Here is a 12,613-nt window from a genome sequence, read left to right as displayed (position 1 = left end):
TTACGAGGTATAGCCGGATATTCCATCTTTAGAATGGAGGAAATCTGTTCTGATGCGTAGAAGCCGACAAATCTGTCAAATGTTGTTCATAGCTCAAAAATTGGTTTTTAACACATATTCTCAACTGGGTTCAAACATAGAACAATACGAAATTGTTGCTTTTCAAATTGTCTGTCATGAGGAGAATCGTGAGGTACGCCGAATGGTCACTAAATAAACTATGCGCCGCAACAAAATTTGCGCGAGCTAACGTAAAATCCAAAGGTAGGTGAGAGCGATCCAAACGTTGCTGAAAACGATCCAAACGTAGTTGCAAACGATTCAGACGTAGTTGATTGCGATCCAATCTCATGGATTGCGATTCATAGCAACCGGATAAAGATTCAGAGGAAAGTGAGAACAGGTGTATGTATCATAGATTCGAATAGTGCAAGTAACAACCATTTCAGGATGATCAGATAATCAGATAATCAGATAAGAACATACAAATATAAGTTTATTAAGTAGAAGATGAAAACAGTTACGGTAGAATAGCGATTAACTAAAAGTATCGGCGCATTCAAAATAAAAATCAGGTTAATCGCAGAGAGAGTGAGATAGCGAGATGCGATACATCCGTTCGTACGGAAGTGTCAAAATAGGAGGCTTTTCGAGGAGAGGAAGAAAATCGTCAGTCTTGTAATTGATCTTAGCAAGGATGGATGCAACTACTCGATTGGACAAAATAAAAAGCTGTTATTAATAAAAATAATATTTCGGAAATCACCACAGATAAATTATATGAACAAATTTAATAAATGTAAACAAAGTTTGAATCATGGGGACCTTACGTCAAGTGACGAATTGTCAAAATGCACTAGAGTCCACCACCTGATAATTTTAAATCCACCTTGGGCTTCGGTATAAAAATCGGGGAGGGCTGGTGCGGGGTAATGAAATTTGTATGCAGAGAGTGACAGATGTCCCCCACAATGTCGCCCAGCAAAAGCGATAAAAATCAACCTTCTAAATACATTATCCTTGGTAGGAATACAGATAAATCGGTATTTCTGGTCACTCTGCCTGTTTGACGTTTGACGTTTTTCCGTTCGTGGTTTCTGTCGGGGAAGAAGCCAAGCCAAGTGTGTGCGTGCGTGTGTGTGTGTATGTGCGCGAAAAGGGAAGCCAACAATAAAACCGAACCTTAAAAAGTGTGTAAAAATACGTCCGCAAGCGGTAATCCACGCGCCCGTAAAGCATCGTCCACGCGTTTGTGCAGCACCGAAAGTGTACGTAGCGCGCACCGGTCTAGCACGCGGAAAACCACCCCCCTGGCAGTGACGCAGCCATTGGATACGCCGCAGCACACCAGCAAGCACACGTACGGCGCGCCAGCTTCAACCGAAAACAAACATGGCCGATATGCAGGACGCGGAAATGAACGGCAGCAGCCAGGACGTGCCGGAGAACGGCCAGAACCAGATGGACAGCGAGGATAACATGAGCGGCAACAACGGTGCGTCGGGCGGTAACGGAGGAGGCGGCGGCGGTGGTGGCGGCGGCGGCGGCGGTGGTGGCGGCAGTGACAGTCAGAGCAATGCCCGGGACGACGAGCGGAAGCTGTTCGTCGGCGGGCTGAGCTGGGAAACGACGGAAAAGGACCTGCGGGAACACTTCGGCCAGTACGGCGAGATCGAAAGCATCAACGTGAAGACGGACCCGAACACGGGCCGCTCGCGCGGCTTCGCCTTCATCGTGTACAAAGCGTCCGACTCAATCGACAAGGTGGTGGCGGCCGGCGAGCATGTGCTGAACAACAAGAAGGTCGACCCGAAGCGGGCGAAGGCCCGCCCGGGCAAGATCTTCGTCGGCGGGCTGACGTCCGACATCAGCGACGAGGAGATCAAGACGTTCTTCGGCCAGTTCGGCACGATCGTCGAGGTGGAGCTGCCGTTCGACAAGCAGAAGAACCAGCGCAAGGGCTTCTGCTTCATCACGTACGAGTCGGTGCAGGTGGTGAACGAGCTGCTGAAGACGCCGAAGCAGACGATCGCTGGGAAGGAGGTGGACGTGAAGAAGGCCACCCCGAAGCCGGACGGCCAGATGGGCGGCATGGGCGGCGGCGGCGGCATGGGCATGGGCGGGGGCGGCCGGGGCGGTAACATGCGCGGCGGCATGCCCGGCCGGGGCGGTATGCGCGGACGGGGCGGCCCGAAGGGTGGCTTCGGCGGTGGCGGCGGCGGCTGGGGCGGCCCGGGCGGCTACGGCGGCTACGACAGCTACAGCGGGTACGGCGGCCAGGGCTACGGTGGCGGCGGCTTCGACGGTGGCTTCGGCGGGTACGGCGGGGGCGGTTTCGGAGGTGGTGGCGGCGGCGGCTACATGAACGGCGGCCGCCAGGGTGGCCAGCGGGGCGGCAAGGGTGGCAGCGGTGGGTTCAAGCAGCGCGGCGCCGGCGGTGGCGGTGGCGACCGTCCACCGAGGCACGCACCGTACTAAAGCGAATCAAAATTCATCCCACCGACCTACTCACCTCCCCCCTCCCCCTCGCCCATCCCACATCCCATCCTCCCAAAACGCCCATCTACTTCTTCCTATTTGTGCTTAGGATTTAGTTCTTTTTTTTCTTTGTACTCTAGATAAATAAACAACAGTCCCCCCTGTCTCTTTGTGTAATTATCTGGCCCGATCCTTTCCCGGCCACCAAGCGCAGTAACTGTAGTAATGATCGTCATCCCTCTCCTGCCCTCCAACCCTACTCCGCCCCGCAACCTTCTCCCCTCGCCGACCGTGTCTCGAAATTCCTTAGTAAGCGAGATTATCTATTGTAGAGTATGAGCAGCAGCAGCAGCACGAGCTAGGCGGGCGCGGCGCAAGGCTCTGATAGAGAGAGAGGCAGCAGATCAGGGATTTTAATTCCACCCCACAACTCACACACACACACTTACATACACATTTATATAGTGTTTGCATTCTTGTATCATTTCAACAGACAATAAAACAGTAAAATAACGTGGAAAGGAAATTACAAGCGTGTTTTTCTCGTGTCGTTTCTTTCTTCAATGAAATGTTATTCGTTTTTCTCACATTGCAAGTAACGTAACATATCACTGCTCGTTCGGTTGTTCGTTTTTTGTTTCGTCCTTTATTTATTCGTCCGAGTTTGTTTGTTTTGCCTATGAAATAAAAAATCTACACAATAGTTTAATAATTATAATAATAATAATAATAATAATAATAATATTAATAATAATTACAGTTTAAAAAAGAACAAAGACAGAGTAATAAATGTAATGGACAATGGATGCGAATAGACATAAATTATCTGAACGTGATCACGCGCGAGCGTGGGTGTGTGTGTGTCTGTGTTTGGGTGTTGGTGGGAGGGAAGGAGGTGTATGTGCGGCCTGGGCTGACGCTCGCTTTTATGTATTCTGGGTGTTGTTTTTGTGTGTGTGTATATATATGTGCATATTCTTTATATTAGATTGCCACCTTTATTTTCTCCCTTAATCTTCTGATCACAACATACACGCAAGAAAAGGGGGGTACAGAATTGCCCATCGATATCTTTCCCTTTAAAGAGCGTTGTCTTACGTGTGTCTGTGTGCCTTTTAAAAGGACTTACATACATCGTGTGATACCGATCATTAACATGGCCGGCATACGGGACAGAGAGAATTACAAAAAGAACGTTAGAAAAAAAATAATAAAACAGAACGAATCATAAATGCGAGATCAAATAAAAGTTAACAAATAATACATAATATAGACTGTGCTAGAAAATGCTCTCTCTCCCCTTCTCTCCCTCTCTGTTTGCAATAGAAAAAAGTGTAGTGCGTGTACAAACAACACACAACAACGCGCCCACACGACGACAATCTGTGTGTGTCAATAGGCATACAACAGGAAATTAAAAAGGGAAAACAAAAAGCTCTCTTACTACTGCTGCTGCTGTTCCGTTCCGTTTGTATATTCGCTTCGATTCTAAACAACCAAACTAACTAACAACACTGTTTCTGTCGGTACACCTCCCTAAAGCGCTGTAATTTCTTGCATTAGTTTCGCTCGCTCTCTTCCTCTCGCTAGGCGCGGTGTTTTGCTGTACTGCCCCACGAGTAGGCAAAACATTTAAAGTTTCACGTTAAATTAAATTACCACCTCACCATGCGCGCAAATACTCTACTATGTGTTTCATTGCTGCTTCCCTGCTCACAACACATCATCCCTGTAATGCCTTGGCTCCACCAAAATGGGTCAACGGTGTGATTTTACCTTCACTTTTTATTTCTACTAACGACACAAAAAAATATCATATATTCAAACAAATTCTTCCTAACATCATCATCATCATCATCTTGCCTTCGCTCGACCCATCACATACACATCCATACAAAAAAACGCTAAATAAAGTGGCCACTGCAGCGCTGCGGTTTGCCCGTGTGCCCGCTAGTGCTTGTGTGCCGTAGCAGGGATACCCCTTTCGCGAACGTTGTGCCCTACACCGGAGAATTTGGTCTACTGCGTGTACGCTTATAGCAAAAATAATAGATAAGCAATGATCTCTTGCGGAGCTGACGGAGCGTTTTGTCGCCTACTGGCAAAAACCTCGATTTTCTGGCACTGTTTCGCCTCTGGCGTTTTTGTTGATTGATGTTTCTGTTAAAATTAAGTCAATTCCTTTCCTTTACGTCCGGTAATTAAAAGCGTGTGGGATTGTGTACGCATACAAGAAGAGAGGAGGAAGAGAGATGGATTGTAAAATATAAGATCTCTAAGTAAGATCGATTTGGGATAAACAACAAATAAAAACATTTTCAAAGTTTCGACACATTCGATCGATCGATTAGATAAAAAGAGGAATTTAAAGAGGAGAGCAATTGGTTGGCAGATAAGGAGAAAGAATGTTGACTCGCGGGTATATCGCGACTACACGCGCGTTGAGGTTTCAAAGATGCTACACAAATGCGACAACTACAACCGGAATCGTCTTTCCCTATTTCGATGCCAGCTATCAGCCACGGCAGCTAACATGGCGATATCAGAATATCTTTCCGCCAGCTCTATCTTCCACCAGTCTCTTAGTGGCTTTTTTCTACATGGTGTGCTGTTTCCCCGTAAGCTTGAAATCTTTTCCATCTGTAACAACCACTGTCTTGCGCTCTTTTTGTGGTTGACGTAGTTGCTTTGCTTCCTAACTATCGTTTATCTAACACAGGAGGAAGGGTTCAAGGAAAGCCTATGTGTGTGGGTGTTTTTTTTTCTTCGCTAAGCACTAGTTAACAGCCTTGCAATATATGCGCAATTCATTCCAATGAAAACAAAAATCAATGTACCCTACGTTACATGTGGGAGGAGGAAAGCGGAAAAGGAAGATGACGGTTTTTTTAATGAATTATAGGCCAGAAGGGAGAGAGAGAGAGTGAAAGATCAGCATCCAAATTAAACCATCACACAACACACACACACTCATGCTTGGCTGTGTAGCCCAATTATTCCAGATAATCCGTACGCATTAGCGATCGAGTTTGATCCTTTCGTGTGAGGCACGCGCATAACAACTGACACATTCTATACATGTAATTCGGCTCGGTGGACAGAAATGTATGTTTAAAATTGAAGGCATGTAGGATACTGCTTGCTCTAGATCCGTCTTTTCTATCCCACTTTCTCGCTCTCTCTCTCTCTCCTACGTGGAGAAACACATTGACTCGTCGATTAACAGGGATTATGATGATGATGATGACGATGATAGTGTGATGGAAAAGTGTCTGGCTGCACGCACGTTCCACAGATGGTGTTGCGCATTTCTACACGCTCGCCCGAGTACGCACGCAGACACATTATCTACTCAGCTTGCTGATCACACGAATAAGGGCACCATTTTCATCCTTAAGTCGTTGGTTTTCCGTACGAAGCGCTTCCAGTAGCTGCAGGGGCACGGCGAGAAGGGAGGAGAGAGAGATAGAAAACAATATAAGATTAGTATAAACTGGTTGGCGAAATCGGTAATGATTGACCCAATAAATAATAGACGATAAATAGGAAGAGCAACACACACACAACACAACACACTCGATTTTTCTTTTGTATCTTTTTTTAATATATAAAAACGGTACACATGGAAAGCGAAGAAACTGTTTAGTAATAGCTGAACGGAATACACTTCAAAGGCGATAGAATTAGAAGTAAAAGGATAAGGAAAGAAAATTACGACAGCCTTATGTTTTGCACAGTACAGTAGAAAGAATGCAAAAACGGTCTAAAGCTTCATAACAACAACTATGTACATAGTTAGTTAAGATAGAGATGGAGAGAGAAGGAAAAGAGTTAAAACGAAACATACTAACGACCAAGCGAGAGTGTAGAAGAATCACAATCATGTGTGTGTATTTGTGTGTTGTGTGAATAGGTACTTGTGAGTAAAGAATCAGTTGGTTTAACAAAGATAAACCCCACAGCAATTAATGGCGAAATCGAGAGATAACAAACACATCAATATCAAAAGAGCAATACAACAAGTCAACAACAGCAACCATACTAACGAAAACAACAGCATCTATTAGGGAGAAGAAGATATGTAAACAAGAAATCAACAAGTCTATCGTCTCGACGATAGGTAAGGTAAGGAGCAACGAAACGAATATAAACACATCAAAACAATGGTGATTCCTTTGATGAGCTGACAACGAAGTGCTTATTGAGTGAGCGGATAAATGTGTAAAACACCTACGAATGCAGGTAACAATACAGAGTTTTCATACTTAGATAACGATAATATTGGCAGGATCAATCTTAAACTTTAACCGAGTATGCCCGGGATAAGGCTAAACATACAGGAATGTGTTGAAAATGCGGCCGAAGCCGTTACAATGTGAATTTGAACAAAAAAAACTAAAACTTTATAACAACAATACACTTAATTAGAAAACCCTGCATTAGTGATAGAAGTATCGTATAGGTAATGAAGATGACTGTAGTAGCTTAGTAGTGAATGCAAATACTATGTACAATAGGCCGGTGTAAGTATAAGTGAGATGTGAAAAGTAGCGTAAATAAAACATTCAACTGTGCTGTAATGGGACCGCAACATGAATCAAATAACACTGTTTACATAGTTTCCTCTGCGTCTTCCACCTCCTTGCAGAAAACCGGGTGTTAGTTTCGAACAGATACACAATCAACAGTGGTTATATGCAAAGGAAGAAAAACATCACGTAAGACAAACCAAATGGGACACAAACACGCAACACATCAGGTGAGATTGGAAAACTGTGAGAGATAAAGGTGTGCATAATGAAAGATGAGCAAAATCCACGACCAAACACGAAAGGAATAGCAATACAAAAAATGGTGCAAAAAGTTGATAAGTACGACAGAGTCTGTGTGGTAGTAGTAAAGAGTGAGTGTGTAGTAGTAAAGTGGGGAGAACGGCAAACAAAACAACACGGTAACACAACGTTAACAAAAAAAAAAGAACACGACAACATGTTACATGGCGCACACACACGCACAAGAAAGAAGGAAAGAAAAAAAAACAACACAAGTTTCCGCCTAAAGAGAAAGAGTGAGAGAAAGTGGGAGAGAGGGAAATACCGTCATACCCGGAAAGGATTCCGTTCACACACCACACACACGCACACACACGCGTCTCGGGGCGGAAGTGGAGTTACGGTAGGATCAGCCCTTATCAACCCCTCGCGGCCCGGATTCCGCCACAAAGCGATGCTCGCCTCTGCTGCCTCTTGTTAATAACAATCACACGAACGGAGAACGGACTCCACAACGGTCGGTGGAGGTAATGTTGCTTTGGTTGGTGGTGATGGTGGTGGTGTTGGTGGTGGCGGTGATGGGTGGGTGGTAGTTGTAGGTGATGATAGGTTCCTGTTCAGATGGTCTTTGGTGGGGTTGGTAGTAAACCGTGGTAGTAACGGGTGATGTCCTATCACCATACAATCCTACACAGGCCTAAATATAGAGGTCAAGATCAAGGCGAAGGACGGAGAGAAGACACACACACACAACGACCACAACCAGACAGATCAACTTGAGGGGAGGAAAAAGAGCACGGAACACGATCGCTCAAACACGCACGTCCCGAAAAGACCCGAGGAGTTTTATGCTTCACTTTCCAATGTTCATGTATTGCTGCTATATTTAATGCTTACTTTTCATAATACAAAAAGAAAAAGAACTCGAAAATGTGCCATTTTCGATAACAGTGACATAAATACGTTTCCTATGCCTAATTCGAACGCATAAACTACCGGCTTTTAGTAAGTTTTGGTGAGTATAACTGTGTGATGCTTCTACTTTTTTTTTGGTAACAAAATTTGCTTCATTCGCTATGATTGTGTGCCATCATCTCGTGAACGTTGGATGGAAATGAATGAAGTGAATAATTTCATTTTTGGTAGCTTTTTTGGGTTACGAGTTCATATTCCGGTAACATTAGTTTATATATGCGCGCTCGCGCTGGTTCCTAAATTCGCTACCAATTATGCTAGTACTGTATGCAGGACACAGTCGCTCTTTCTTTTGTTTCACAGTCAATGGTTTGACTTTGAAGCTAATTCTATAATGATTTTGATTATAGTTTCATGTTTGGTGTACGCACACCATACGTCCGGGGGAGGGTACGAGATTTGTGACTTCGATGCAAAAGATTCGATGTGATCCGTTACGCAAAGTGCAGCGCGTACGGAACTTTGCTGCGTCTACAAACGCTATCATTTTGGCACGGGTTTGGTTTTCCCACCCCCTCTGTTATTTTGTTGGGACCGAAGTCAGCCGTTCAGTGGGCTCAAAGAACAAAATCCCATCTCAAAAAAACAAAAACATCCAATGGTGCCGCTACTGCTATTGCTTGCTGGCGTGTATTTGGTTCTGTGCCGAGGTGGTCAGCTTCGATACGACGCGCGTTAGGGCACGGTTTTCTGCCCGCAGTCGCTCGTTTTCGGTTTTATACTTTTGTAACAGCTACAGCAGGGACGCGCGTGATAGTGTGGTAGATTTAAATTTAAAATAAGTTAATACAAAACGATGGTAACGTAGTAGTGACGGCACGCATGTGTGTAGAACGGGCAAGACGAATATATGAAACGGACGAGTTAAACGGGGTGGGTAGTGGTTGAGAAAAGAATGAGAGAGAAAAAGAGAAAAAGAGAGAAAAGAGATAGAGAAAAACAGATTATGAAACAACTGGTTGCTGGACGGTGTGATGTTAAAACACTTCAGTCGGCGTTGATGTTGGTTTAATTTGGGTTTTTGTTTTATCTGCTGAAAACGACGAAATATTTCCCTTTTAGTGAGATGTATATTAAATAGCAAACAAGTAGAAAACTTCCAATGGAAAAAAAACAAACAACGGAGAAACAGAAAAAACTTTACAAAAAGGACACTTTAACGAAGACGCACAGGGTAGTACACAAGAAGATAACGAGAAACGGTAAACGATACGAGATAAACAGAAGGATATCAAACGAGATGGATGGATGGAGCGTATGCATTTGGTGTATGTGTGTGTTGGTGTGTACATTTGTTTTTCGGAGCATTTTGCATCCGTAAAAGGCGCGACTGTGGCGCGGTACAATGTAAAGTGTTAATGTAAGTAGCAGCATAGGTGCAGAGGAAATTAAAACAAGGCTGCCTTCGCTGTTGTGAAAATGTGACTGTAAAAATGTATTTTTTGTTCTGCACAGTAAATTCCAATAAAGAGGATCAGTTGATGTGTTGTTCTGTCCAGCTTAATCACTGCCAAATTGTATTGCCAAATGTTTAACCGTATGTTTGGATGATTTTTAGAGTTAATTTTGAATTTGAATTACAACAACAGAATTAAACACATTCACAACATGTGAGAGACATCGGAACAACAAATTTACAGACACAAAAATTGCAACGATCGTGACACCTGCAGATCTTTCCAGCGCAGCAAGTTAACGCAAATGCGAATGAAACTTTGATTAGCAAAAGATAGAAAATATAAGAAAATAATCCATCCGATTAATTAATGAATGTTAAGCAGAGTGGTGTTAAAGTGCTCGTCGCTGACTAGAGCTGTCACACGAAGATCGACAAACTTAATAGTAATGAGTTAATGTAGTTCAACGAACGGGTATGATAGATGTTGTTGTTTGCATTGTAGTTGCTTGTTGTTACTGTACTGTTGTGGGTTATGTTCGGGGGGTTTTCTGCTGATTTCATGTTATGGAATGTTGTTTCTCCCCTAACCTACAGTATGATGAGTGTGTTGTTTGCGCTTGTGTTAGTGTTTTGCTTTTGCAAAAGCGCAAAAGAAACGAGAAGAAATTATAGGGCAAAAAAAGGCAGGCAAAACTAAATAAAAAGTGTTTTAATAATAATATTAATATAAAAATAAAAAAAAACTCCTAAGAAGTGTGTGCGCATGTTAGGCTTGAGTAATAAAGAGAAAGGAAAATAAAAGGAACAAAATCAATTGGGACAAACACACACACACAGAATGGGAGGTACAAGTTTTACTAAACACAAAATATGAAAACGATAGGAAAAGAAGAAGAAAAAACGAAAGTAGAACAAAGAATATGCAGAACTAGAAAAGTACAACCAAAACAGAAATAGGAAAAACACAAGACTTGCCACCCGTTTGCAATCTCTTTCAGTTCGGGATTCGGCAAAGAACGAACGAACGAACGAACGCAACGGTACACAAACGGGGGTTCCGTTTCGCGCAACGGAAAGAATAGAAAATTGGAAGTAGAGGGAGAGGAAATCGCGAACAGAAGAAAAAAATAAATAAAACAATATATCTCCCTTCGCCCCTCAGCGTTACCTTCAACTCTTCCTCCATCTCGGACATCTTCCGCTCCATGGCGCGCCGTTCGCGTTTCTCCAGCTCCGACAGTGAGTTGTTTTTGGTGGTCTAAAAAAAAACAAACCAAATGGTTAGTGAATTTTAAAATTAATTAAATTTTTAAATTAAAGCAATGCATTAGTGCGATCGCGTTCCCTTACCGCTGTAGTAAATCGATCAAGCGCGGCCTTTAGCGTTACCACCTCCTCATCTTTCTTCCGTAGAGCCATCTTAAGCTTATCATTATCGACCCTAAAAAGACAAAAACCGAAAACATAACATTTAGAATACCTCGGTCTGCGATTTAAGCACACAAAACTTACTTTTCCTGTTCATAGAGAGCTTTGTAATCGATGCAGTCTCCGCCATTTTCTCGTGTGGAGTCCTGCGGCTGGTTTGCCGTGTCCAGCTCGGAGGCCGTCGAACCGACGCGCGAGCGACCCCGTTCCGAGCCAGTCTAGCGATGGAAAAAGACAGCGAATAAGCGAAAAAGAGATCGAATAAGCATTTAAATAAATAAAAGATTGATATGAACAACACGCGAACATCGTTTAGAATGTCAAATAGAGCAAACTCATCAAAGGAAGTATTGAAAAAACGACTAAACCACAACACCCCCCCCCCCCCTGTGTTTTCTTACTTCATATCCTTCACTCTGCACCGACGTGGTACTGTACGAACGCGCTAGCGAGCTGTTCGACGGGTAGCTCGACATGGCCGCCGCACTGCTAGCCGCCTGCGAAGCGCGCGTCCTGCTACGGCTGCGCCGCTCATGGTCGCGCAGCGATTGACTGCGGCCAACGCCCGCACTATGGTGATGGGATCCCGCGTGCAGGCTGCTCCCGTACGAGGAGGGTGTGTAGCTGTTGTTCAGGCTCGCGTTCGACCCCGACAGTCCATTGCTCGACAGATGATGGTGCCGCTTCAGCCCCGACAGGCTGAGGCTCGCTGTCGTAATGCCATTGTCGTAGCTTGTGTACGGGCTGACGTACCGGTCCTTGTACGCGGTCGAGCCGCTCGCCGCCGAGCTGTAACTGTTCACGCCCCCGTACCGGTCCTTATCCTTGTAGGGTGATTTGTACGCGAGGCTGCTGCTACTGCCGCCGTACGAGTCACGGCGCGACAGGTTGGAGTAGTCGAAGTAGGTCCCGTTCGTGCTGCTACTCCCGCCGGTCGATCCGAGCAGCGACCGGCTGGAAGGGCTGCTCGTCGAAACGCCCGCTCCGTACGGGGAGGAAGAAGCGGCGGCACTGTAGCTACTGCTCGTGAGCGGACTGCCACTGCTACCGTACGAGCTGCTGCCGGCAATACCGGAAGGACCCGTGTACGTGCGGCCGGCATAGCTCGAGGCGAGCGACGAGCTGCCACCATTGACGGACGGTGTGATCGTGCGCGTTAGCGAGGAAGCTCGCCTGGTCACTATCGGCTGAACCGTGCGTGATCGCGAACGGAACGACATTGTGTGTGTGTGGGGAGACTGGCCGATTTTCTTTTCACTGTACTGACAACTAATCCCCACCGGAACGAGGGGGAAAATCAAATTAAAAGAAAGAAACAATAAAACACAATAACACAAACAACGTTATGCAAATGAACTGATCAATCAATGTGCGCGCGTAACAGCAGTGCACTGTCCTCTACTTGCGTCACAACACGCCGTCACACACGTGTGTGGGAGAGATACACCAGCGGCCTCCGTGAGTTATTGTTGTAGGAAGCGTTTTTAAGCGTCTGTTCCTCCCTGCTTGGTGGTTGGAGCGATGGAAGGAAGAAATAATAAACTATGGCCCATGCGACAAC

General features: G+C 45.0%; 2 protein-coding genes across 27 annotated transcripts in view; one reads left to right on the top strand and one right to left on the bottom strand.

Moving 5' to 3' along the window:
- The first annotated feature begins 1,078 nt into the window (after positions 1-1,078).
- Positions 1,079-3,004, top strand: LOC4576768 (RNA-binding protein squid). Its single transcript, XM_001237855.3, has one exon. The coding sequence runs from the start codon at positions 1,393-1,395 to the stop codon at positions 2,476-2,478; it is 1,086 nt and encodes a 361-aa protein (XP_001237856.3). The 5' UTR covers positions 1,079-1,392; the 3' UTR covers positions 2,479-3,004.
- LOC1277253 (protein phosphatase 1 regulatory subunit 12A) overlaps positions 2,595-12,613 on the bottom strand; it is a 78,709-nt gene continuing 68,690 nt past the window's right edge. For 21 of the 26 annotated variants that reach the window (XM_061649073.1, XM_061649090.1, XM_061649082.1 and 18 more), the window contains 5 exons: positions 11,137-11,270; positions 10,975-11,065; positions 10,793-10,882; positions 7,584-8,958; positions 2,595-5,909 (listed from right to left, as the gene is read on the bottom strand). In XM_061649073.1, coding sequence (XP_061505057.1) covers positions 8,839-8,958; positions 10,793-10,882; positions 10,975-11,065; positions 11,137-11,270 — 435 coding nt within the window. In that variant the 3' untranslated portion in view covers positions 2,595-5,909; positions 7,584-8,838. Of the gene's footprint in view, positions 5,910-7,583; positions 8,959-10,792; positions 10,883-10,974; positions 11,066-11,136; positions 11,271-11,453; positions 12,322-12,613 lie in introns of all 26 variants that reach the window. The other 5 variants (XM_061649076.1, XM_061649084.1, XM_061649098.1 and 2 more) reach the window with 2 other exon arrangements.

The sequence above is a fragment of the Anopheles gambiae genome, chromosome 2, assembly GCF_943734735.2.
Source record: "Anopheles gambiae chromosome 2, idAnoGambNW_F1_1, whole genome shotgun sequence".
Classification (NCBI taxonomy): Eukaryota; Metazoa; Arthropoda; class Insecta; order Diptera; family Culicidae; genus Anopheles; species Anopheles gambiae.
This window is presented reverse-complemented; position numbering and strand designations above follow the sequence as displayed.